Source organism: Lepidochelys kempii, chromosome 7 (genome assembly GCF_965140265.1).
Source record: "Lepidochelys kempii isolate rLepKem1 chromosome 7, rLepKem1.hap2, whole genome shotgun sequence".
NCBI lineage: Eukaryota > Metazoa > Chordata > Testudines > Cheloniidae > Lepidochelys > Lepidochelys kempii.
The window spans coordinates 95,326,215-95,353,948 of record NC_133262.1 but is presented as its reverse complement, the minus strand read 5'-3'; the positions used below and the strand labels follow the sequence as shown (position 1 = coordinate 95,353,948).

The window sequence follows — 27,734 nt, the reverse complement described above, 5'->3', positions numbered from 1 at the left end:
ACTGAGAATCTTGGCTTGGTTTGGCATGCCTCTCTTCTCATCCAAGAGTACCGCTTCATTAACATTCTCCACATGCTGGGGTGTCCCAGCAGATTTTTAACAAACAAATGTGGGGATTCATTTTTTACCTCAATTGCACCTGGGGGTTTACTTAGCTGTGCTAAAGTGAAAAGTCAGTTGAACAGTATGTGACTCTGCACTTTCACACGGTTGACAATCTTGGATATTTATGGCAAGGTGGAAGCACTGAGAATAAGGTTACTCACACGAGTCAGAGGCTCTTTTTCTGCCACAGATGAATTTGTCAAGGTCTCTTGACTAGCCTTCAGACCTTCTTTGTATTTGTTCTCATTTCATAGACATGACATTTGTATGTTTGTCTCTTTTTTTTATTTGTTTTAAGCTCCTGTAAACAGATCTACCAAACCAACAAAGCCAGTTCTTCCTAGCTCTACCACGTCCTCTCCTGCTCCTGTGTCTCCCTTCATGCTAGGTATGCGAAGTTTATATTGGTGTAAAAGGATCATCTTGTAGACACCCTGTTTTGACAATGGGGTTTGGAAATGCAATAGTATGATTTCTGGATGGAAAAAGTGTTACTATGTTGCACATAATTAGGGATGGCTGAACCAGCTCAGACTTTTGCTTATCCCTGGAAACAGCCAACTACTTGCCATTTGTTTCCTCCAGTGACAATTGGTGGGGGGGCAGATGGATAATCTTGCTCCCTATCTATAAAAGTAGGAAGTCTGAAAGCCTGCTACGCCCGCCAATGGCAGGTATTCTCTGGAGTGTGGCCCATGCACCGCAGGTTCATCCTCATGCCTCACTTTCATCTTCAGTGAACAGACAGGCTGTGTCTACACTGCCACTTTCAGCGCTAAAACTTTAGTCATTGAGGGGTGTGAAGAAACACCCCCTGAGCAGGGCTGGCTCTAGGCACCAGCAAAACAAGCAGGTGCTTCGGGCGGCACATTTCTAGGGTTGGCATTCTGGCGCCGGCCACACTGCCCCTAGAAATGTGCCCCCGCCACCCCAGCTCGCTTCCGCTCTGCCTCCGCCTGCTCCCCTGAGCGCGCCACCACCGCTCCGCTCCTCCCCCTGCCCTCCCAGGCTTGCCGCATGCAAAACAGCTGTTTCACGCGGCAAGCCTGGGAGGAAGGGAGGAGAAGCCAAGTGGCGGCGCGATCGGGGGAGGCGGCAGTGGTGGAGTGGAGGTAAGCTGGGGCCGGGATTGGTTCCTCTACCCACCACCCTCGCTCACCTCCACTCCACCTGCTCCCCTGAACATGCTGCCTCTCCCTCGCCTGAGAGGGAGGGGGGAGAAGCGGAGCGGCGGCATGTTCAGGGGAGCAGGCGGAGCAGAGGTGAGCTAGGGTGGGAAGGGGTGCGGGGGGGGGGAGCCACAGGAAGCAACGGGGGGGGGGAATGCAGCACGCCTGGGGGAGGAGGTGGGGCCGGGGATTTGGGGAAGGGGTTGGAAAGGGGCGGAATTGAGGCAGAGCTGGGGGCAGGGGGGCAGCCATGAAAAAAAAGCTGGGGCAGCCAAAAATTTTTTTTGCTTGGGGCAGCAAAAATCCTGGCTGGCCCTGCCCCTGAGCAACAAAAATTTTAGCACTGAAAAGCACCAGTACAGCGCTTTATCACCGGCAGCAATGCTCCTGGCGATAATGCTCCTACCACTGCTCATTCGGGGTGGTTATTTTTTAATCGCCAGGAGAGCTCTTCCCTGGCGATAAAGTGTGACTACACTGCCCACATCCCAGCGCTGCCATGGCCATGCTGTAACGTGGGCAGCGTAGACATACCCATAGATAGCATTCTGCTTAGGTGGAACGAGACCCAGTAATCCTTCCTACCTGGGTATTCCCACTGATCTTGTTGCTTGGTAATTTAAAAGGAAATTCTGGAGCATTCAAGATCCTTCCCTACATTCCCACAAGCACCACCCATCTACATGCTCGGAGGTTTTCCAATATTAGGGGGCATTCTGGTGCATAAACTCCAGAGTGGTTGCATGGTTGGGTTTTTTGTTTGTTTGTTTTTAAGTTTAAAGCAAGGAGATCAAATCATCCCAGTGTAGGGCTTGCTGGGTCATGTTGCTCCAGAACTGTTGAAGAGGTTGCCCAGTAACCCACTTGATGGTAAGTTAGCACAACACTTGATTAGGAGGAGAATGCTGAATAGGACTTGATGATGAAAAGAAAGGAGACCTATCACAGGGGGTAATAAGCCCATGTAGGGAGAAACACAGCTCTTTTGACAGCAAGGTAATTATGTAGTGAGGATAGGTCACAAAGCTGGCAAGGGACTTAAAGAACTTTAGGTTATTTGTATACACACACACACACTCCCTCCCTCTCCACACTGAGCCTGACAATTCTGACCTAAACCTCTTGTGACTGTCTCATTGCTACAAATAAAAGTATTATTCTGTAAATGTTTTTCTGTATTCTCCAAGTCCTATTAAAAACCTAGCATTAGCCCAAAGCAATTTACTCAGTGTTTTATTTCAAAGATCCATCTGCTCATCTCTTCTATTGCAAGATATTAAGTTACACTTGATGTGTTCAAAACATAAACCTATCACACATGTCTGTAAAATAGAAGCAAGTTCCCCTTCAGTTATTTCTGGTTTATAACAGCCATTTTCCCTATATTGTGTTTGAAATAGATCCCTGCACTATAAATCTGTTTTAAGAATGAATAAAACTGGAATAAGCTACTCGTCTTGAATTCATTTCTACTTTTTATTATTTTGCTTTAGTAAAAGTCAGACTTCAAATGGATCAATATAAGCTAAAAACACTTACCGGAACCAATAAATCATTGATCAATTATCTCATTTCAGTATAGGATGCCAAGATGAGTTTTTAAAATATTGAATCAAGACTCAGTCTTACTGAGATTATGTGGATTCTGATAGCTTTGTATATGCTTCTCTTGTTGTCACGTACTGTAAAAGGAAGTTTATTTGGAAAGAGAAAATAAGGACAAAAGCAAAAAAAATGGTGGGATATTTTCTTCTGTAATTGCAAACATGTGTTTAATCCTCTTTAGCTAAGTAGTGCCAGTTGTATGCTGTATTGCTTCCTAGCCATGGCATTAATTGCCCAGAATGTAACCTTTACAAACTAGTTACACAATTCTTACCAAGCATTACGCATATTCATTTTCATTAGGAATTTGTTTAACTTCCAAGCCATAGTTACAAAAGTTCTCTCTGATTTGCAGTTGTATCACATAATTTTTCAGACATCTTTAAACCCCTTTTCAGTGTTGTGATTTCCTGTTAATCACAGTTTCTAAGCAACAATTTTCTTGGTGGATTTTAAACAAATAAAACAGCTCCCTCTAGTGGGTATTAGAGTACTTGCCAGATTACAGTTCTGACTTTGCTAAAGTTAAAATATAATACAACCTTGCTTCACTACACTCGGTGAAGCTGGATTTAGATTATGGCATTAATTATTTTAATGTTTTTTTTAATATTCATGATTTACAATCTGTTGTTATTTTTGTGAGCAAGTAAAACCCCTGCAATAATGAACAGGAGCTCAGAGCTAATAGTGTGGCGATATAAAGGACTCAGACCAGTGGTTTACAGTTCATTAGGTCCCTTCTTCACCAAGGTTAGAGGAAGGTTTAAAGATCATCCAAGTGTGATAACATTAAAAACTGTTCCTAGTTTAGGTTCTTTTCTTGCCTTTTGCACTAAGAATGGTACAAAAATAAAGGTTATTTGGGTGCAACGTAATTCCTGTAATTGTTGACTGTGAATATGGATTTTTGTCCTTTTCATCGTAAGTTTACAGTTAAAAAGGAGTACGGCACAGTTTATTATGAATAAGACAAGAAGAATCAGTCCCTAAGTGAGAGCATTCACATGTCCTAAAATTATCTTTACCCCAGAAGAATCTTATTTTCTCTTTAAAAGCAGAACTTTGATGTAAATTCCAAACTGTATTTCTGTCAAGAGAGACCTGTGATTCTCTTTTTTAACTACAGAATATTTTTTTTCCCCGTTCAGACGTCTATGAGGTTCCTGAAGAAGAGGTAAGACCTTACATACATTTTATGGGTCATACTTCCTGCACTATACATGCATGCTGCAACTTGAAAGCACTGTATCCTGTGGTGCAAAATCATTCAGAATAAATGAGAGAGTAAACCATTGTATCAACTCTTTAATAGAGAGAAAATTGGAACAAACCTATGCCACTGAGAATGGTGCCCCATTCCCCTGGTAACTTCATAACTCCATCTCCCTCCACCAAATGGCAGTGAAAACTTGTTCTACTTACTACAAGTTGTTAGGTGGGGTAAGGCTTCCAGCTCTGCTTAATGTGATCCAGCCTTCGAAGCATAGACCTAAGGGACCATTTTCTAGAAGTGATGCCCCACCAAAGGAAACATGAACTGTTTTGACATGATAATTTTCTTCCCACCTCCCAGTACTGACATGACATATAACTTAGTATCATGCTTGGGGTTACACTGATATAGCAGTGGTCATTTTCTGGCTACCCCATCTTTACGCATATTCCCAATAGTCAGTGTTTTGTTGGAGATACATGCTCCAATAAATAAGATATCACAAAGGCAGCTTAAAATCCTATATTAGCACAAATGAATTTTATTAAATACAGATATGACCAAGTTATTAACAGTGCATTTTCTCTTAAAGGAAGAGCCATCACCACCAACAAGCAGGTAATTAATTACCATGAAATTCTGTACATTATTAAAAGTTTCTTATACCTTGTCAAGAAATATACTTTGATAACATGTGAGCATTGTCTAAATATATAGATATTTAATACCTATGTATCTCAATAGAAGAGGTACCGGATTAATAAAATATTGTAATATTTCTTGATGAACTTTCAGAATGAGAACACACAATACATACACTCAAATACATTGTGTTGTCTAGGATTACACAGACTTTTGCCTTTTTAATTCAGTATTTTTTGTATAATGTTTCTAACTTCACTTGTGTTGTCTTATTAGGATCACTAAACCTCTTCCTCCCAAGCCTGTTCAGAGTACAGGAGGACGTTCCCACTTGCTCAACTCAGCCAAAGAATCCTCTAAACCAGACACTTCTAGGTTAGTTAAAAGCAGCTTTCGTTTCCTCAAGCGTGGAGCAAACACTGGAGGAAGCAGATTCTTCACCACACCTCAGCGTGCCTAGCTATTGCATGGCCTTCAGCCAATGAATTATTATTAGGCCATATGTACGAACTACCTAGGCATGAGGGGGTGAGTTAAGAATAAAATTTCTCAATTAACTCTCAGTATCCTGGCTTTAATGGATTTGCCAGAGGTGTAATACTTCCTTAATGTATTTTTTGCTGTTTAACATAACATGAAGCAGGAGATTGCAATAGCTGATTCCTGCCAACACAAATGATTTGAGGAGTAGGCGAGGTTAGGATGCTTATTACCAAACCCATATACCCATTTTGAAAAGAAGTGTTAGAGCAAGATAGAGGGGCAGCCCTGTCCTCCCCCTTACCAAGGCATGGAGGTTTAGGACAGTGGTAGAACAAATGAAATTCCACCCAATGGAGTGGGGACACAATTCTGGGACCCAGTGATGGAAGTGAGAACCCCTGCATGCCAGAGCCAAGCTCCACAAGGGGTCTCTGTGCCCAGGCAAATATGGAGTTTTTAGGTTGGGTGTGATTAAGGGGTAGGGCAAGGCTGGTGGACCCATGAGTACATGACCCCCACCCATGGATCAGGTGCATAGGAACAAAGCTAGCTCTTGCTATAATCTGTTCCTTCCATGTGTCCCCAGGAACATACAGTGCCTGTAAGGGAGTGTGGAGGGGCCAGAAGGAGACAGGGTCTCATCCCCACACATGCCCTACAGAGTAAGTTGGGTGAAGCAGGAAAAAGCAGGCTGCCCTCACCCCGTGCATAAGAGGGAGCATGGGGAGTGAAGGTGCAGAGCTGCACCTGGCCTCCCCCTGGGATAGCATGGCTCCACCCAGTCTCCAACTCAGGGCTGTGTGTTAAGGCACAACCTTACCCGGAGCAAACTGCAGCAGAACATAGTTATAACTAACAACCTATTTACTAAGGAATACTATGTATCTTAAAACTTAAGAGAACTACCACCTTTGGGCTCAGCAATTTTCAATTAAATCAGAAAAATATTTACCATTTAAATCATGTTGTGTGTTTTCCAGAAATATTCTTCCTCTTCCCAGAAACCATCCTCAGCAAAAAGCAGTGAGTAGCTAAACACCATTAGAAAAGAATGCATTTAAATGGTGAAGGGCAGTGCTGGTATCTGAATTATATACTGCTATTTGTTGTTATCTGTATTACAGAGACAGTATAGAATTGTGGATTACTCTGGAATGTAAACAGATCCAAAGCATCAAAGAGCTACAGACTCATGCCATAATATTATAATTGTGGAATTAAAACTCCAAATGTATCCTTCGTATTCAAAATATTAACATGATTTCTTACAAGTCATGATGGTATGAAAGGAATAGCGGATATATACAACCAAGACGCTGACACTTTTATATCCATGAGTAAGCCCTGTTGAACTGAGTAGATGTGTTTGCGTGAGAGAGAAAATGAACCCTATTTCTGTATTTTCCACCCTTTTGGGTCTAATATCTCCCATATATTGATGGAGAATACATTCATAATCCCCATTAAATCCCCAGTCTACAAATAAAGCCTTTTCAATGGAAAAATTCCAGTGCCTGACCCATGACCTTGATTTTCAAAAGTGACTAGTGATTTTGGGTGCCCAACTTGAAGCACCTTCAAGGATCCTGATTTTCAGAGGGTGGATGATTAACGCTTTCTGAAAATCAGGCCTCTTTTTATATTATAAAAATGATAAAAAAAGATAGTTCAATCTACAAGTTGAAGCATGCAGGGGCAAATGAATGTTTAGCATATCTGGCATGTGACTACCTTGCAACACCAGCTACAAGAGTGCCATGTGAATGCCAGTTCTCACTTTCAGGTGACACTGTAATTAAGAAGCGGGCAGCATTATCTCCCATATATGTGAACAAACTTGTTTGCCTTAGCGATTGGCTGAAGAAGAAGTAGGACTGAATGAACTTGTAGGTGCTAAAGTTTTACATTGCTCTCCAAAACAACACAGTTACATAAAAAAAAAAAATCTACATTTATAAGTTGCCCTTTCATGATAAAGAGATTGCACTACAGTACTTATATCAGGTGAATTGAAAAAATACTATTTCTTTTGTTTATTTTTTACAGTGCAAATATTTGTAATAAAAATAAAATAAAATGAGCATTGTACACTTTGTATTCTGTTTCAGAGTAGCAGCCATGTTAATCTGTATCAGCAAAAACAACATCTGATGAAGTGGGTTTTAGCCCATGAAAGCTTATGTCCAAATAAATTTGTTAGTCTCTCAGGTGCCAAAAGCACTCCTTGTTTTTTTGTATTCTGTATTGTAACTGAAATCAATATATTTGAAAATTTAGAAAAAAACAACCAAAAATATTTATAATATATTTAAATTGGTATTCTATTATTTAAGTGTGATTAATCACAACTTTTTTAAAATCTTACATTTAACTGTGATTATTTTTAATCGTTTGACAGACTTATAAGTAATTAAGTTATATTTAATCACGAGAATTAATTAAGAGCTAAAAAGTTAAAAATATTAAAAGTTAAAACAATAGTCAGAACAAAGTACTTTTATTTCTATTCTGAATCTTTTTTAAAATGTTGGTCAAATTTAATCAAAAATCAACAAATTTGCATTAAATGTCTTGATTTTGAAGAAATAGGATTTTCTGATGGGGGAAAAGCATTCCACTGAAAATTTTTCAGCCACCTGTAGGTTTTATACAATCATTTCTGAGGCACAGAATCAGTAGCAGAGGTGGGAACTGACTCCTCATAATCTACTCTAATCATTATGCCAAACACACATTATGGCTCTTATGATAGCAAAAGCCATAACTAAAATTAAGTTGGGACCTTGATTATAACCCTCATTTCTCATATGCTCACACCTGCGAGACATTCTTCTTTGGGGTTTAACCTTTTCATGCTTGATGATGAATTTTTTGGAAAAGCATAAACATGATCCTGTCAGTATTTCTGAGTTATTAGAAAATTTAAAAAAAAAAATTTCATGCATAGCACATCTTGGAGTTAGTTGCTCACAAGAGTTGCTGTGGAGGAGGGAACTAAGTGTTCAAGACCCCTAAAAGTCACCTCTGTTTACAAGAAAGTAAAAGAAAGATTAAATGAATCTCCTGCCCACTGCTAAAGTCCTCAACTGTGTTTTGGGAGACAGAAACCCAGTACATTTCCTTGTTGTCAAGTGCCCCAACAGTCCTCCCAGATGTCAAAGCCTCTGACTGCTTCTAAAATGTAGTGTTTTCAATGAAAAAATAACTATAGCACACTGAAAATTTGGGCACAGATAAAAAACACAGTTGATGCTCTACTGATTGTATTAGTGAATTTTTTGTTCCCTGGTCTGGCATGCTATGTGAACCAGGGCATTTTACTGCTGAATTTAGCTCCAGTTTACTATGGAGTACTTGGAGCTTGAGGATCATTAACATCTACCATGCTGGGGTGTTAAGAATGAATTAATTGTTTGTTAAGTGATTTCAAAATAGCTGAATGAAATGTACTAGAGAGGCTTAATATAATATACACTCTATACAAACATTTTAGACATTGTTGCAATTCTATATGGTCCATACCAGAACATTTTAGTCCATTCCCCATAGATTCTACTTACATATTTATCTTTTTTACAATTGTTGCATTGTAAGTGTGAGCTGACAAATACTGTGTCTTTCATTTTCAGGAGCATGAAAGGAATGAAGCACATAATGATGAAAGTAAGTATTTTGCACTGAAGACATGGGGATTGCTAGAAAGATTTTTGGTCAATATATTATTGACTACCTCAAATGCAGTAGTACGTTCCTTTAAGTTTAAACTGCAACCATCAGTGTTAAGAAAGGGAGTTTAATGAACAGCTAAAGAGCTTAGTCAATGTGAAGACAAGTCAGGAAACAACTTGCTTTAGACTTGAGTTGTTGTTTTTGTACTCAGTGTAAACCAGGAGTTCTCAACCTGCTATAAAAAGTCCATAACCCACCTGTGCCACAGTAACTGGTTTTCTGCATATAAAAGCCAGAGCTGGCATTAAGGGGTAGCAAGCAGGGCAATTGCCTGGGGCTCCATGCCACAGGGGCCCCCGCAAAGCTACATTGCTTAGGTTTTGGCTTCAGCCCCTGGTGGTGGTGCTCAGGCTCCCGGGCTTCAGCCCCATGCCAGGGGGCTTTGGCTTTCTGCTCTGGGCCCCAGCGAGCCTAACGCTGGCCCTGCTTGGCAGGCTCTCTGAAACCTGCTTGCGGCCCCCTAGGGACTCTAGGGGTCCCTCTGGGCCCCTGGTTGAGAACTGCTGGTGTAGACTATATACAGAGATGCTCTGTACTGGTAGAAGTAGGGCTTTCACCAATGTGACTTACCCTGGAGAGTTATAGAATTAAGACATACTGTACTGCTTTGCATTAAGGGTTTGCACTGATGTAGCTACACCAATGCAAATTTCCCAAATCTAGAAAGCTCTTAATCATGAATTCCCCTCCACAGCCATTGATGCCCAGTGTCCCCTTACCACAGTCCTTGATGGCAGCAATGTAGTGGAAGCGCTCACCACCACCGAGAAGGGGCTGAGGGAATCTCTCTCCACTCAGAGTATGAAAATGGAGTGATGCATAATCTTTTCTTCAGGGACTATAAGTGCCACCTAAAACATTTCAGAATGATTATTTAAAAAAAACCCAATGCTCAGATATGTTAAATATTATATACTAAATATGTTGTGTGGGTATTTAGATCACAGCAGCACTGGAGCTCAGGACTTCAAACTTCCCTCTAGTGCAACTCCATCACCATTACCAAGGGCAATGTGAGTAACAAAATATCACTGCTTCTCTTTCATTGTTAATTGCTGGATTTATTAATAACTAAATCCTGCTCTTACTGGAGGCAGCCATCAAAGCAAAAGTTGTCTGTCCATGAACCATGAGTCCAGAGCAAGAGGCATCCTGCCCTGGCAAGAACAAGGTGGGATTGCTGGTTGCAGGCCACTCTACTATTTCTCCAAGCTGGGGCAGTTTGCATACTGGAATTGTTTCCAGTTACTATATGCTGCTGCTGACAGAAAACCTTCTGGCCAGCTTGAGACAATCAAATGCTGCAGTGATGAGATCTTCAACAGTACCTGTGCATGTATAAAGTCATGCTCCTTTTCTTACAAATCACCCTCCCACTAGCCATGAGCTGGTTCTTTGCAGGACATAGCTTTCTCACACATCTTGGTATGGTTCCCACCACTACCTTTGAAACCTATATTAAACGCAACACAGCCTCTGCCCCTTTTTCTCTATTACATCAGCCCAAGGAAGGGCAGGATTCAACCCAAAATTCCACCTCTGCCAATAATATTATGAGTAACAGTTAACTATATACTTGATTGTTCAATGCACTGCATGTGTCTTTTAAATAACCACTTACTTTTTCAATCCTCAGAAAGAAGACACCTAATCCAGTAAAACCACCAGTAAGTAGAATTTGTATTTTCATAATGATACTGTACAGTATCCCACCTGTGATTATTAATATGCTTGTAAAACTGAACTTTGTATAAATACAGTTTCCTTAATGGGAAGTAAGGAAAGAATTAAGAGTATTTTTGCCCCTTGATTAATTAACATTAATAGAAGTTACATACAGAATTGGAGAGAGGATGATACACTCAAGAGTCTGTTACCTCAAGAATGGCAGAAAATCCTTTGGCCTGCCACAGAGACTATTCTAACCATTAAAAAATGTTTTGGGGTCATCATGAAGGCTTTAATATATAAAATATGTGGAAGCAAGAAGGGTGGCAATCATTTATAATACATGCAATTAAAGGGAGTCACAAGGACTTGGCTATGGAATGTATATTAACTCAGCAGCAAAGGGAAAACACACATGTGCATTCCTGAAAACTAATTTAGATTAAATACACTTGGGGTAGTTTTTTCCCCCCCAGAGAGTTATCAGCATATGAATTCTCTTCCCTAGGAGATAGTGGTAGAATACACATTAGTGGGACTCAAGAAAACAAATAAGAATTATTTGGAACCATGTTCTGCCCTCAGATTGCATCCAGAAATTCCCAGTGATGTGTGTAGGAGTTTCCCCTAGGGAATGAGAATAAAATATCATCCTAGAACAAGAGTCATATCTCAAGGTAAAAATGGGCTTTTATCTGGTCTCCCTTGCTCATAAACAGGTTTGGAGTCTTTCCAAGTTTATGTTGCAAAATCTATCTGATCATATTTACACAATCATCCAGCTGAATTCCTTGTATGAGAAGGCAATGCCCTTATTTCCCCAACCAAAACATCCCTGTCAATTTCAAGTGTACATAACAAGTGGAAAAATCTTTTCTTCAAACTAAACATACACACCCTTTTGCCAACATGTCATATTGCTTTTCATGACCATTTACTGTTGTAACATTGCTAAAGAATGGGATACTGTTAAATTAATCATATTTTAAGCAAGTTCCTATACCTATCAACAACTGGGATTATTAAAACCGGAAAAAAAATTTAAAATTCATTTCCAACTCTCTTATTCTGCACTTAGTTTATATATTTCTTCCAGCTTGGACAATGAACGTTGCAAAACTTAGCTTGCAAATATTACACAGGAGCATTGGTTTAAAAATGTGAACACTATTTTTATAATAAATATATTGTATGGAAACATTTCTATTGCGCTTAAGCTTTTGGAAAACCCTCTTAACAAAAATCTAAATTTTGATCCAAAATTTAAGTGGATAGTTCTTTACCACCTTTAAAGGATGCTAAGTCTACATTGTGTAGCATGTTTAAGATGCAAACAGAAAACCAATAACCTCTTAATCTAACTTTTGTATGCTATTATTTTATAATGATTGTTTAGGAGTTCGTGCATGTTTTGAGCTCTATAATATACATGTAATTGTTCTCCACTACAGGTATCGGGGGCTTTTGTATAATACTGAAACAAAGATATTCTATAGCAATGTCTATTTTACAAAATATTAACTGGATGTCATTGAAGTATACAAATGTTTTGATTGACATTTGTTTTATTGTAGAAACCAAGTTTACACCACAAAGAGAATTTAAATGTTACTGAAGGTAAATTATTTCTGTTACACTGAAAAAAGTTCATGTTCACAAGAATTGAACTTTTGCTTTTTAGTGATTTAGAACCTGAATCAGCCCCCGTTACTTGAATTGAGTAGCATTTTTCTCTGCAAGCAGTCCCATTGAAATCAGTGGGGCTAAAGGCAGAGTAATAGACTGATCAAAGGGTGAAATTCACACCACAAGAGAGCCATTTGGAGGATGTAAGCAGGCCCCCGGGGCAGAGGAGAATGCCACCGAAAGTGAGTAAGGGTGGAAGAATCTGGCCCTCCCGGTTTCACTTTTTCATTTGCTATTGTTATTAGTTAAACGTCCTGTGCTTTAATTCACTAGCATTAAGGGGAAATATCACACCACTCATTTGTAAACAGTCCCCATTTAAATCAATAGGGAGCACTGCCTGAAAATCTATGGTAAAAATATGGCCCAGTGTGCCTGAGCATTTCACTTATGGAAAAGGCACAGTAAAATAACGTTTATTCTACAAATTTAAAAAATGAATTAAAGTTGTCATCTCTCACTTGGGGTGATTATTTTTAAAGCTAATCCTGAATCTACAACTTTTTCCATATTACAGAGAAACCTATAGCAGCTGAACGGCGACGAGGTCCCAGCCAAGAGATCCCTCTTCCACCCCTACCAACGACAGCCCAAAAGTAAAAGCTACTTTCATTTCCTTTCTTAGAGCTATAGACACTAGACTCACTACTAAGTTTGAACAAAATGATGTGAGAGATTCAGGGGGAAGCATTCTTCCCTTTTAAAGTTCTATTTCTTGAGACTTTTACTTCAGTCTTCAACCTCATGAGGGAACATATACATCACCACATACTCTCTGTTATTGCTTTCTTCCATACACATGTTCAGTTATTCAGACGTAGGTGTTAAGTAGACATCCTCATACCTTTCAATAATCTCTAAATATTTATTTCAGGCCATTATTTCAAAAGCTACCAGCCCTACCAAGTAAGTACAATTTATCTTTTAAGTAAGTCTGGGTTTATTTCAATTGCCACATATATATTCATTGGATTCTGAATATGTTGGTCTCTGTAACACATACAAGAATGAGATTAAAATACTCAGCTGGTTGTATGGTATTAACTTAATTAGTACAATTATGCAAGACCAGTGGGACTTACTGGGAAAGTCAATGGGAGTTGGGCACCTAATTCCCCTTTGTGCCTCTGAAAGTCAAAATCTAAGCCAGTTTGGGCTAAATTCTATAAAATTCCATCTGGCTTCCATACCACACAAGACCCCCCAAATAGAAAATTTTTCTGGGCTGGTTCAGTTTGCAACTTGGAAGCCAGATGAAGTTTTTATTGAATCCAGCCATTTGTTCTCGCATTACAGAAAAAAAATGTAATACTTTCATTATGACTAATGCTTAAGTTCTGCTGTAAATAATACTTTTAAGAGGCAGTTGGAAATATTTCAGTTTACAGTTTCAAATGTAGGGCAAGATTTCCTATATGCAGTTCATTATTTTTACACAGATAGAAATGTAAATTAGATAAAATGATAATATATACCAGAAAGATTTCAGCATTTCCATTATATGGTTATAAATTATCCAGAGAATTTTAATAGGCTGCAGAATTTAGTTTTATGAAGATATTGGTCACTCTCAAAGTGGGATGGATTTTTCTCCTTATTCCTTTAGCCAATAGAGTTATGACAATCCACAGCATTATTGTTTCCTCCTACTTCTGCCCCCAACAAAATAATAGGAATAGTTACACTGGACACTTACACATGTTACACCTTGTTCTTCCCAGAACCGCCAGACATGGCAAACCGCACAACGGGCACTCTTCCACGCAGCAGCATTTCAGCTAGTTTGGAGACTACAGACCAGGTATGAAATTAGCTCAGGGTACAAAGAGACACATGAGGAATCATGTGCCGTCAGGCTCTGTTGTAAGAGGAGTCTTACAGAGAGACCCCTGGCTGTCTGATTCTATACTTCTTCATACCACCTACTGTCCAAGAAAGCATAATCCTGTGCTGAGGGTGCTTGTGGTCCATTTCCTTCCTTATAACAACAACTTTGGCCCTATCTACAGTGAAATCTTTTGTCATTGTATGAGTCATCTAGTTGCCCAGTTCCAGCCCAAAACAGGTGGAGAACACAGGGTGTTAAAGCCATGCTAAACTGTAGAATTATGATTAGATATAGTTATACAAAACCTAGGCAGGAAAAGTTTTCTTGCTCAATGTAAACAGGAACTGAAAAGCAGCTGAGTCAAACTTCTGTTTCAGGTCTTCACTTTGCATCAAACAATCCCATAGCGAGTAAACAGAAAATGCCTTGTTGGTATATTTTCCCCAGTCCTGGGTGCAGATAAATATAGAGTGTACTTAACTGCCCTTTTCCTTTTTGTATTTCATAGCTGAACTCAGCGGCTCACTAGCCTTTCTGAAAGTATGTATCCACATGGTTAGTCCAAAGCAGTGCAAACCGTCTGCAGTTGTGTCAGTGGATAAATAATGAGAGATCCCAGAATACATTAGTAGGAACACACACGCACACCCTTGTGAACCATGCTAGGTAGAGATACTCCAACCTTGTTGGAGCATGAGTCTGCCAGAGATAGTACAACACAGAAGCACAGGAATGCACAAGACAGTCATATTTAATAACATTCCCCTTTAATGCAGTTTGGTTCGTCAGCAGAGATGGGATCTAAGAGACTAAGTGAGAGGCCACTGGTTGCCCACACCCTTCTCTGTGAAAACTACGATCCTTCCACCTGACAAATAATCTTAGTCCCACCCTATCAGCCTTGTGCCCTGCTGCTCCCTAAAACAGATTTCCCTTCACTATAAGCCCCTTTTGGAATTAGTGCCAAGTTATCTTTGTGAATAACTGGAAAACTTTTTTTTATTTTGTATTTCAACATAACAGGTTTGAAAAAAAATCTAAGAAAATATGGCTACTTTTATTTCAATATGTCCCCTTCTGTCTCCATTGGGAAGATGGCAGAAGACAAAATGCAGGAAGCAGTCCTGTCTAGTAATCACAAACAAGGTAGAAATAGTTCTGTTGACGGCCTAACAAAGGCTCTATTATTGCAGACCCAGTAACACTAAATGTTCTAAAGGCTGATATGACAAAGATAATACAGCAGCAAGGAACACAAAGAACTTCCGATTGTGGAACAATTTTTACATTCTGTCATAGTGGATATTGTGAAAAATCTTTTTTCATAAAAATAATCCCGCAGACACAAAAGCAAACAGCTTGTAACAATTATATTTGGAGCTTTTAATATAGCAGATATGGGCAAAACCAGAAGAGTGACTGACTAAAAGATCAATTTCACCAGAAAAAGTGAAACATGGCTGATGAAATTAATGATATTTTTTCCAAAATTATAATGTACACTGGTATTGTCATTTGCTGCAGCAAACTGTACAGCACAGGTGCTCTTTAATTTGTTTGGTTCATGAAGGCAACACCTTCATTAATTGATTGACTTTCACTGCACAGCTGGCATGAGCTCTCTGTTCCGCTAGGTGATTCCCAACAGTTTGTGACAGGAAGAAGGAAGGTTTAAGGGAGAAGCTGTATTTGTCTATTCTATATAGGTTCTTATACCACGCTAATCACCATTGTATGAGCGCATTCCAGATTTGCCATTGCTCCCCCTGCTCCATTACAGTTAACATAACAGTTCCAGTCACACTGTATTGTTTGACGGACTCTTGGACCCCTGGCACTATAAAGAGGAGAGGGGTGGGTTGTTGTTAAAACTTCCTGTGAAAGCAACAACTTTATTGTAATACAATTATGATGATGTATGAAAATAAAGTGACATACTCTTCCCCTCAAGAAAACGTGACATCATATGTACACTCATGGAACCCAGAAATGATTAAGGTTAAATTTAAAATGGAGACAGGGTATATTCTAGCAAATTCTGTAAAGATATTAATAGTCTTAGGAGGAGGTTGTATGCATGACACCTGCAGAACAGCACTAACTATACAGTGATCATTTACTACAACAATTCCAGCTATTCGCAGTAATAATTGCTAACTTAGCAGCCACTTGACATACAACCTATAAACTCACAAGTCTGCATACACACCCTTAAAGGGAAAAGGCCCCGACCATTCTCCTACTTTATTTTTTTATGAAAATCCAATAGGAATAAAAAAAACCCTCTTGGGATTGTGTGATGGGAGAGCTACAGGAAGTATAGTGAAAATGTTAAGATTTGCTAGGCTTACCTGCACCTTCCCTTACTTCATTCTGAACAAATCCATATGCCTAACATTGAATGCTTTCAGAGCCAGTGGCAATCTGGAGTCCAGTAAATCATTACAAGCTTATATCCAGATTCTGTCTTTCCATATTTCATTTTTGATTCTGCTCACACATGCAACTGATGTCTTGCAAATATACTTGCACTCCTGCATTAACCTCTTTTATGGTGCCCATGGTAATGGCATTTATATCAAAATGATGGATGCATTATAAGAAGTTAGATGGATTAGAATTATCATCTATAAAGAAAGGCAGCCAATAATAATGGTTACTTCCGGGGGAAAGAGAAATGACTATTTTAGACGACATATTTGGGAGGCAGAAATTCCCAGCCAACAGTTAGTACAAGCAACCCTTAAAGATAATAACTCATCAAAAGGAAGCTTCACTCTGGAAACACCCTACCACAAAGAATTGAGTAACAATCTCTCCTTTTAAAAAGAGAGAGAGAGAGAGAGAGTAAAGATTCACTTCCCCAAAATCAGGAGCAGTTAGGGAGAAAGTATTTTGACTGTAGTATTTAGGCCAGCCCTCTTTCTTTCTTTTCTTCCAGGGACATGTGGGGGAAGGTCAAAGATAGCAGAGAAGTGCTGAGAGTCAAGGATGTGCTGAGCTCTCTCTTTCAGTCTATGTACTAGCTCTATAACAAACTTTAGCTCACTTCAACCATACTTTGACTGTAAGCTCCCGTATATATGAAGAGGCCCTGTTTTATTCCTGTTGTCTTTGCTGCTACACCTTAGTACCCTGATCCAGTCCTTTACATACAGAGGCTGCCTTGAAGGATTCAGATCTTTTCAGAGGTCCTAGTTTTAGTTTGTTTTACTTTTTACCTGGTTTTAATTAAATGATTGAAACCTTTAATGCCAATGCTATTCAGACCCATACAGTCTGGGGTTACTGAAATCCTGGTTATTTCCCCCACTCATGACTCTTCCCTTGGGACAGTACTCCTTTGTTTAATAAAATGCATGTTTCTAGTGAAGGGTCAGTGGGTCTGGTGGACCTTTGCATCCCAGTCCAGCTGTGTGTGTGTGTGTGTGTGTTATGCACAGCAGATCATCATATGATAAAATAAAATAAAGCACATTTTTAAAACATTACAATAATTCCCCTTCCTGCACAATAAGTACCACTGTTCCCTAACTGCACGAGTAAATGTAATCTCCCCTCTAAATTACAGGAAAATAAATCTGAGCAAAAATATGTGCTTCCAGATATGCAATTAGGGTAATTTTTTCTAAAGCACCTGAGTGACTTAGGAGCCTAGATGACCAAGTAATTTTGGAAAATGAAAATCCGATTATTTTGAAATTTTTACCCTTACCATTTTTCTATTCAGAAGATCCCAACTTTTAACGATAACACACTGCCCTTATAAACTGAGGTTTCAAACCATTTCACAGATATTAATTAAGTAAACCTCACAACACTCCAGGAATTAGAAATGTATTGTACCCATTTATAGCTGGGAGAACTAATGCACCAGAGAGGTTTAATGACTTGCCTAAGATTACATGGCCAAGTCAATGGCAGTTCCAGGGCCTTACCCTAGGAACTGTGATTCCTGCGGAAGGATTCTTTCAATAAATAATCAAAAGCTATCAGTACTCACCGGGGAGGGCAGCTTGTTCAATACACAGTCCTGCTGTGTGAGAAATGTTTGGAGGTATAAGAGCAGCCATCACTCCTAGCATCTAGGAGTATCCACTGGATGACAGAATCCAACTGGAGTGGAAGAAAAGAAATGGGGAGTGTGTAGTTTGCAGGATGCTTTTATAACCAGTTTTGAAAACATTGTCAGTTTGGAGGAGAATGTCCATCCTCAGATTTTAGTACAAATAGAATTAATGGCTGCTGCTTTGAGGAGCATGGGAAATCGATAGAGCAAAGGGCAGATGAGAATAAAGTTTCCACCCCTATAAGCTAAATTTACTGTTACCTCTTTTTGACTGAGCATCTAGTGAAAAGATGGGTCCCTGCAGATTGTTTCAGCTGGGAGGAGAAACTGAAGTTGGAGTCTGGTATCTTTGATGTAATCTTATTTACAGAAAATATACAAAATTCTATTTCCCCAAACATGGGAGGAACCCCATAACAGGAGACAGTGTCCTCACTAATAGCACTAAAAACTTTCTCTCTAGGTTTTTGCAGGGTAATGCTCCCAGGTGCTTGCTCAGGCTGTCTCTGTCTCACTCACTCTCTGTCCTGCTTCTCTATTCACTCATTCGCTCTTTGTCTCTCCCCACACCTCTCTGGTTACGTCTACATTACAAGCTAGGGGTGTGATTCCCAGCTTACATACACATACTCTCAGAAGCTATCATTGAGCTAACACACGTATAAATGGCAGTGCATCTGCAATAGCACATGTCAAGTACAAACCTATCTGAACCCCATGGGTATGTACTTGGCATGGCTAAGCTTTGCCCCTGCTGCAGCCCGTGCTACCGCAGCTCCACTACTATTTATACTTTTGCTCAGTCTCATTGAGCTAGTGAGTATGTTACATGAGCTGGGATTCACACACCTAGTTCATAGTGAGACATAGCCTTACACACCCACACCCAAAGACAATAACCTGTGGAGCCTGCTACCCACATGGTCAAAATGACTGAGCAGGTTCATATACCCTTGGTCTTAGGGCATATCTACACTTACAAAATTAAGTTGACCTAATTTATGTCAGCATATAGGTGCCGCACTAATCACATCACTTGTGTGTGTCTACACTTTGCTTCTAGTGTCAGCAGTGCGCATCCTCACCAGGAACACTTGTACTGTCAGCATGAGGCATTGTCAGATAGCTTCTGAAAGCCAGTAACAGTCAGTCAATGTAACCAATGCAGTAGCTATACGGATACTGCCTCAACCTAATTACATCGACATTGATTCTATGCCCCTACTGGAGGTGGAGTCAAGTTATTAAGTCAGCATAGCAGAGCAGTTACATCAGTGGGAGTGAAAATTTAGTGTAGACACTTGCCAGGCAGCTTACTTCAACCTAACTATGTGTTGACCTAACTCTGTAGTGTAGACCAGACATCATGTTGGGCTGCCTAGCTGTCTCTCTCACCTATCTTAAATGAGGGGTGGAGGTCACTACAGTTTAAATGGGGTTTAACCCAACACACAATGATATATTCAGAACTGAGAACAACCTTAGTTAGGGTGGAGTCACCATATTATACAACTTGCTTGGTTTGGATAGTGTAAAAGAAACCTGGCATCCTGTGGACAACACCCACTACAACACACAAAAGTATATGCTAAATCAATCAGCAGAAAATAACATTTAATTATAAATAGTGAAAATGACTCAAGTCTCTTTCTTAGTTGTCCTCTTTCCACTGGACCAGTCTTCTGCCGTACAAGTGCCAACTATCCTCCATCTCCACATGGATACCTCTCCTTAAGATCTCCTCTCTTAGCATTCACTGACTGGTTTCAACTCATCCTTCATTTGAACTGAATCTGTCCAGTTAAGACTGAGCTCTTGACAGAGGCCTGTCTTAACTATGTGTTTTCTAAAGTGCTCTGCACACTTATGGTTCTCTATAATTATCATCATTTGGCATTAGATACACTACAATATGTGTTCATCTTTTACTACCCCTATCTTTTAGCTGTGAAGTACACAATATCCAGTGAAAAAACTATCATTATATTTTGCTGTAAGTTACAGAAGAAAACCAGGGCTTTTCCACTGCATTGACAAAGGTCTCCATCTTTCTCACAGGATGCTGGTGTTCATGATAAAGCATGGTATGCAGCTTATTGTGATCGAAAAACTGCAGAAGATGCATTACACAAATCAAATAAGGTAAAGCAGGGAGTTAACATTTGCGCTATGCCTCTTTTAAGAACATTTTAGACATGTGGAATGGGGAATACAAATTGAATTGTTCCCAGACAGTTTGGGCCCCACCCTGAACAGGTTACAGTAGTGTTGGCTGAAGTGTGTCTACACAATTCAGATTTCGGTGAAATGGTGGTCTCTAAAGTCAATTAAAGTTGTACCTGTGTAACTCAGTACAGATTTTTGGCCCACTGGAGGTAATAGTTTATTGTAGCAGCCAGAGATGGAAAAAACCTATTAACTCAAATATATCCCTACCAGGGCAAGAAACAGGCCACAGATACTAAACAAGCTCCAGCACTGCCCACTGTCTCATACTCAAATGCTGATATCTGTAAAAATTGGTCCTACCACTTTATTTCAAAATGATAACTTAACACACACACCCCTGAACCCTCTGACCTGGGCTTTAGACTTTGTCTGAACTTCCTGACTGAGACTAGATCAGCCTGCAGAAAACTCTAATGCCACAGGGAGCATCACACTTAGGGCAGCACCCTATGTGCCAGGCAAAGGCCCAGGCTTTCTTTCCCCCAACAAACATTTCTTTTTTATGGCTCCACCACGTGGGATAGAGGGACAAAAGAGTGGGGTAATCTTTAGGATAGGAAATCACTGGCTGGGAAGCATTAGGGTAACCCCAACAGCAGCTCTCACTGTTTGTTTGCTGCTTCTGTAAAGCTGTTGAGAGCATGTCATCTGCTCAGGTTCTCTCTCCTTCCTGCCACTGGTGGAAACTTGTACAGTCTTCACTTCCTAATGTCCTGTTATCCCCAGGAAGCTGTTACTGCCTGCTCATTTCTTCCTATCCTTTCTCTAGCTGAGAGGGAAAATGCAGCCGCAGCCATTGGGACTTGGGACAGCAGAGGATGCTGCTAAATGACACCTGTATAAGCTAATATTGGAGGGGAAGTGCCCCCATTTCTCCCAGTGAATTTTTTCCATCAATGATATTAATTTAAAGGAGGAAAGGATTTGATGTTAATATTGATACATCCTCAATGATTGCAACAAATTAAACTAATAAAATATTATTGCATTTCCTTTTCTTGATATAGGATGGATCTTTTCTGATAAGGAAGAGTTCTGGTCAGGATTCAAAGCAGCCGTACACACTAGTTGTGTTTTACAACAAAAAAGTGTATAATATTCCTGTACGATTTATTGAATCAACTAAACGATATGCACTGGGCAGAGAAAAAACTGGCGAGGAGGTGAGTGATTTTTCCTTTTTCAGTTTTATGCCCTAATAAGTAAAAATGATGGGGTCTATTTTAATTACATTGTTAGGGAGTAAATCTTCATTCACCAAGATAAAAATATACCTCATCAAATAATTGATTTATCCTTCAGACTGAAAAATCTAACAAAACAAATATAAAATAAGGTACTTTAAATCAGTGAATCTCAACCTTCCAGACTACCATATCCCTTTCAGGAGTCTGATTTGTCCTGTGTACCTCCTAAATTTCACCTCACTTAAAAACTACTTACTTACACAATCAGACGACATCCAAATTCAAAAGTGTTACAGCACACTATTACTGAAAAAAATTGCTTGCTTTCTCATTTTTACCATATAATTATAAAATAAATCAACTGGAACATAGTGAACTTACATTTCAGTGTATAGTATATAAAGCAGTAGAAACAAGTCATTGTCTGTCAGAAATTTTAGTTAGTACTGACTTTGCTAGTGCTTTTTATGTAGCCTGTTGTAAAACTAGGCAAATATCCAGATGAGTTGATATACCCACTGGAAGACCTCTGTGTACCCCCAGGGGTACATGTACCCCTGATTGAGAACCACTGCTTTATATCCACCTCAGAAGTGTAACTTAGGTTACTGCAAATTGGAACTTTAAAGTCACAGATTAGTTTAAAATATACAAATATTTTTTATCATATCATGTCATCAGGATCGGACCTTCAGTTACTAAGTGTAAATTTTCCATACTTTCTTGAAAACAAATCTTCTAACCATCCTTCATGCAACAGCTCCCATTGAACTCAATGGGATGTTTGAAAAAAGAACAGTTACATTTAAATACTTAGGGATAAAATTAGTCAGAACCACTCCCTCTGTCTCCCCACCACTTATCAAGAAAGAGTTGATATCTTGGGTTGCATTTGCACAAATGTTAAAATTCTTCTGGAGTGTAATCATAGAACTGGAAGGGACCTTGAGAGGTCATCTAGTCCAGTCCCCTGCACTCGTGACAGGACTAATTATCTAGACCATCCCTGACAGGTGTTTGTCTAACCTGCTCTTAAAAATCTCCAATTTCCACAACCTCCCTAGGCAATGTATTCCAATGCTTATCCACCCTGACAATAAGGACTTTTTTCTTAATATCCAACCTAAACCTCCCTTGCTGCAATTTAAGCCCATTGCTTCTTGTCCTATCCTCAGAGGTTAAAAAAAATAGTTTTTCCTTCCTCCTTCTTGTAACAACCTATTACATACTTGAAAAGTGTTATGTCCCCTCTCAGTCTTCTCTTTTCCAGACTAAACAAACCCCATTTTTCAATCTTCCCTCATAGGTCATGTTTTCTAGACCTTTAATCATTTTGTGCTCTTCTCTGGACTCTATCCAATTTGTCCACATCCTTCCTGAAATGTGGTGCCCAGAACTGGACACAATGCTCCAGTTGAGGCATAATCAGCATGGAGCAGAGTGGAAGAATTACTTTTCATGTCTTGCTTACAACACCCCTGCGGGAGGGGGTGAGAGCTCTGGCTGCGGGTGTGGGTTCAGGGGTAGGGCCAGAAATGAGGAGTTCGGGGTATGGGAGGGGGCTCTGGGCTGAGGCAGTGTGCAGTGGGATGCGGGCTCCAGCTGGGGGTGCAGGCTCTGGGGTGGGGCTGGGGATGAGGTGTTTGGGATATAGGAAGGTGCTCCGGGCTGGGACAGAGGGGTTCAGAGAGTGGGAGGGGGATCAGGGCTGGGGCATGGAGTGGGAGGGGCGAGGGCTCCGGCTCGGGGGTGCAGGACTCCAGGCTGGGACTGAGGGGTTCGGAGGGCAGGAGGGGGATCAGGGCTGAGGCAGGAGGTTGGGATATGGGGGGGTGGCTCAGGGGTGTAGGCTCGGGGCAACGCTTACCTCAAGTAGCTCCCAGGAGCAGCAGCAGCATGTCCCCCCTCTGGTTCCTACGTGGAGGTATGGCCAGACAGCTCTGCTGTGTGCTGTCCCATCCGCAGATGCCGCCCCTGCAGATCCCATTGGCCATGGTTCCGGCCAATAGGAGCTGCAGGGGTAGTGCTTGGGGCAGGGTCAGCATGCGGAGCGGAGCCTCCTGGCTGCCCCTATGCGTAGGAGCCAGAGGATGGATATGCTGCTGCTTCTGGGAGCCACGCGGAGTGGCTCCCAATCCTGCTCCCTGGCTGGAGTGACGGAGCAGGGCGAGCCCCAGACCTCATTCCCCAGCAGGAGCTCGAGGGCTGGATTAAAACAGCTGGTGGGCTGGATGTGGCCCATTGTTTGCCCACCCCTGTGCTAATACATCCCAGAATGATGTTCGCTTTTTTTTGCAACAGCGTTACATTGTTGACTCATATTTAGCTTGTGGTCCACTATGACCCACAGATCCCTTTCTGCAGTACTCCTTCCTAGGCAGTCATTTCCCATTTTGTATGTGTGCAACTGATTGTTCCTTCCTAAATGGAATACTTTGCATTTGTCCTTATTGAATTTAATCCTATTTACTTCAGACCATTTCTCCGGTTTGTCCAGAGCATTCTGAATTTTAATCCTATCCTCCAAAGCACTTCCAACCCCTCCCAGCTTGGTATCATCTGCAAACTTTATAAATGTACTCTGTATGCCACTACCTAAATAATTGATGAAGATACTGAACAGAACCAGACCCAGACCTGATCCCTGTGGGACCCCACTGTGTCAACGTTATGCTATTTCTAAAGCAGTGTGGAGATTTGGAGGCTCAAATACCATTGCCAATTGGACATTGTCACAGGGTAAAAGGGCCTTTTGAGGTAATGAGGCTTAGCCCCACCTGAGCTTCATTATCTGCCTCCCAGGGGATGGTTTCAGGGCAGAGATGAGCCAATAGCCTGAAGACCACCTGTTCTTCAGATAAAAGGCCAGCAAGGAGGTCAGGGAGACCTATGGGAGACCCTAAATCAGGGGAAAGGGGCCAACCAGCAACACCTGCTTTATGTGTTTGATTTATGTTGGACTGTTGCTTTTGAGAAATAAACCAACCCTCGAAAAAAGGGAATGAAATTTTACTACTGTTTGGAGCTTTATTTGACACACTGGCTAGTGAGTTGGCTCCTGCCACCAGCTTCCAGATCACCTAGATCATCACCTTTGAATAGCTCAGCCTTAGTGGCCTGTCCCAAAACCTTCTTCCTAAAATGAGCTATAGGAGAACCAACTATTCCATGATTGGTGCAAATATCTCACCAAAACATAAATATCAATACCACATATTTGTTCTAATTTGTCTATCCTACTGCCTTCTTCTACTGTTAGAGGATACAAAGTACACAGTGAAGGCAACATACTTAGTCACAGGGGGAAGGGAGACACACCTATTTGATTACATGATCTCAGAAGATCCTGTAGTTCCAAAGATGATGGTGGCACAGAGAAAGAGAAGATGAGGTAGTGATTCTTGTGATTTTCATTTTGTTAGAAGTCTCATCGATTACTTGGCTAACTGATTTCTGTTTTCTCAATCCAGCGCTTCACAAGTGTTGCTGAAATAATAGAGAATCATCAGCATACACCCCTTGTTTTAATCGACAACCACAACAACACAAAAGATTCCACCAAACTGAAACATATTGTTAGAGTTTCATAATTACACTGAACTGTAACAAGATCAAGATTTTTATATGTATTTTTCCAACTTCCCAAAGTTTCTGGATCAAGTATCTTAAACAAAAAAAAAAAGTTTTTTTTTAAACACCCTAAGGATACTCACTAGAAGAATATTATTTGAAAACTTCCACTTAATCATAAGAAATGCAGATCAGAAGAACTTCAGATTTTCTGATAAAATGGTGTAGACTTGAAGGAGTTATTTTTAATGCCGTTACCAAATAAGGTAGAAGTTATTTGTTTGTGGCTTCACCAGACCTAATGTGGTAATTCCAAACTCATGCCAATAAAAGCTATACACCACAACCCTTTCATCTATTGTTCTCTATTTTAAAGATGCATTTTCTGTGGAACATTCTCAATTCACAAGTGAAGGAAATAAATACCCACTTAGTGAAATATGCCTATTCAATATGTTCAAAGAACTAAATCTACTACAGATTGCGGTTTTCAATAAAATAATCCCTTTGCAAGATCCAGAGCTCTTGAAAGTAGAATGACTATAACTAAGAAATGGACCACTGTGTGCAACCAGCCAAGGATAGTATTTTGCACCATGTCTGGCTATACTCCAACTGTTTGATTCATGAGGTTTTTTTGGTTGTATTTTTAATGTGCAAATAAAATGTAAAAATACTGTAAAATGAACAATGTACAGTATTATTACTAGTTAACATTTACAGTTGTGCTTCTAACTGCTGTCAGAGTACTTTATTATAAACTTGTGTTTATTTTAGTGTGACTATTATCTTTGCATGAGCTGCTTCACACATTCTATTGTTACAACAAATATCAATGTACAGTTTGCTCATATGCCTGTATTTTTTCTCCCATGTATATTTTGGCTCGACAGTTTTCTTAAATGCCTGTCTGCAAATTGTTACCTGTAGGACTTAGAGCTTAATGTGGAACACCAGATTCCTTCAATGCTAAATATTACTTAAACACTACATTCTTGGGCAATCAAGAGGGAACTTGAGGCAGGATGACTACAGCGCCATGCTACAGGCTAGCATGTTCCAGGATCACCACCTGTACAGTTCCAGCATCTGCCACTAGTAGATACAAGAGAAAGTCGGTGAGGTAATATCTTTTATTGGACCAACTTCTTTAGGTGAAAGGTACAAGCTTCCAATCTACACAGAGCTCTTCTTCAGGTCTGGAAAAGATAATCAGTGTCCCAGCTAAATACAAGGTGGGACAGATTATTTTTAGTGTAAGGGATAAACAGCTGTTGCAGAAGATCCTTGAAGATGAAGTGGGCAATTAACACCTCTGCAGTCATAGGACAAAGAAGGTTTAGTGGGTAACAGATTATTGTAATGAATCATAAAAATCAGTCTCTCTGTTGAATCCATGATTTTTAGAATCTAGCCAAGTTATGAGTCAAGCTCCCAGTCATGACATGACTAGTAGATATGTCAGCTGTTTTCATCAGATACCAAGTCTAGTGGGTCCTAAATATATTTTAAGTTGTTTTTAGTCTGACATCTGAGGACATAGTAATTATTTGTTCAGATATCTTCCATATTACAATGCAATACAAAAAAAGTACTCCAGTTGACTTTAAGAATAATTAATGCATAGATAAATGTAGAATCAGTGAACAATAATTTTAGGGCTAAAAGTAAGGCTTAATTTTAAGGAAGACAAATGTAGTACTCAACCTGCTTTTAGTTCCACAGCTCAGGGAGGATGCAAAACCATCTCACTTACTTATTCATATTAACGTGCAAGAATTAGAGTACTTGATATCTGTCTGATACTAAAATTGCAGCATAAATGACCAAGTAGTGTAATTAATTCCTGCCCATACTGTTCTTTGAAAGACATGGGAGCTCACATTCTCAAAATCCAAAAGCTGAGACAAAACTACATTCCTTTCTCTCTCTAAAACCACCCCTAGTAGGCAAGTTGTAAAAAGACAGAAAAACCGGGTGCTGATGTCACAACAGCTCTGGAACAAACCGATATCAAAACGTGTTACAGAAGTTGTTTGTTCTACTTTGAAATTATTGGAGAAATTATGTATTGCTGTTGTAACAAAGAATACACAATGGGCCAAATTCTAAGCCCACGAAGGTCACTTTGCACATCTGGAATGGCAGGAGCACAGCGCTGTTAAGATTTTAGCCCAAAGCATTTAGTTATTCCCCAGATTTTCCTAACAGGATAAATGCTAACCTCATACCTGTAAACAGTTACCATCCACTCCCAATAAGCATGCAAAGATTTTAATGTCTGTCTCTCTATATACATATACCCCCTATATACAAATTACATTACAGGAATGTTAAAGTTACTAAGCACTCAGACGTTCGGAAATGTCAACATTAGGATCCCTGTGCAACCTTAATTTGGCATACTTATGCACATGCATTATGATATAGTCTTTAATTACATGATCAACTACTATTTTTCCACGCAACCCCTACTTCATTCAGTACATAGGATGGTGTGTGCTCACTTGAGTAGCTATTCAATAGTTTGTTTTCTATATATGGCCCC

General features: G+C 40.1%; 2 protein-coding genes across 11 annotated transcripts in view; one reads left to right on the top strand and one right to left on the bottom strand.

Moving 5' to 3' along the window:
* BLNK (B cell linker) overlaps positions 1 to 25,915 on the top strand; it is a 144,908-nt gene extending 118,993 nt beyond the window's left edge. For 4 of the 10 annotated variants that reach the window (XM_073353944.1, XM_073353946.1, XM_073353942.1 and 1 more), the window contains 15 exons: positions 404 to 493; positions 4,031 to 4,056; positions 4,688 to 4,713; positions 5,014 to 5,112; positions 6,201 to 6,243; positions 8,850 to 8,883; positions 9,890 to 9,962; positions 10,586 to 10,616; positions 12,192 to 12,234; positions 12,821 to 12,899; positions 13,178 to 13,209; positions 14,025 to 14,104; positions 20,259 to 20,342; positions 21,437 to 21,592; positions 25,087 to 25,912. In XM_073353944.1, the coding sequence (XP_073210045.1) occupies positions 404 to 493; positions 4,031 to 4,056; positions 4,688 to 4,713; positions 5,014 to 5,112; positions 6,201 to 6,243; positions 8,850 to 8,883; positions 9,890 to 9,962; positions 10,586 to 10,616; positions 12,192 to 12,234; positions 12,821 to 12,899; positions 13,178 to 13,209; positions 14,025 to 14,104; positions 20,259 to 20,342; positions 21,437 to 21,592; positions 25,087 to 25,206 (1,016 nt within the window). In that variant the 3' untranslated portion in view covers positions 25,207 to 25,912. Of the gene's footprint in view, positions 1 to 403; positions 494 to 4,030; positions 4,057 to 4,687; positions 4,714 to 5,013; positions 5,113 to 6,200; positions 6,244 to 8,849; positions 8,884 to 9,889; positions 9,963 to 10,585; positions 10,617 to 12,191; positions 12,235 to 12,820; positions 12,900 to 13,177; positions 13,210 to 14,024; positions 14,105 to 20,258; positions 20,343 to 21,436; positions 21,593 to 25,086 lie in introns of all 10 variants that reach the window. The other 6 variants (XM_073353937.1, XM_073353938.1, XM_073353939.1 and 3 more) reach the window with 3 other exon arrangements.
* The window catches only part of LOC140914912 (DNA nucleotidylexotransferase-like), a 384,775-nt gene that overhangs the window by 340,110 nt on the left and 16,931 nt on the right, over positions 1 to 27,734 (bottom strand). Inside the window, exons 3-4 of the mRNA XM_073353929.1 lie at positions 24,935 to 25,102; positions 18,135 to 18,247 (exon numbers count right to left, since the gene is read on the bottom strand). Of these exons, the coding sequence (XP_073210030.1) occupies positions 18,135 to 18,216 (82 nt within the window). The 5' untranslated portion in view covers positions 18,217 to 18,247; positions 24,935 to 25,102. The remainder of the gene's footprint in view (positions 1 to 18,134; positions 18,248 to 24,934; positions 25,103 to 27,734) is intronic.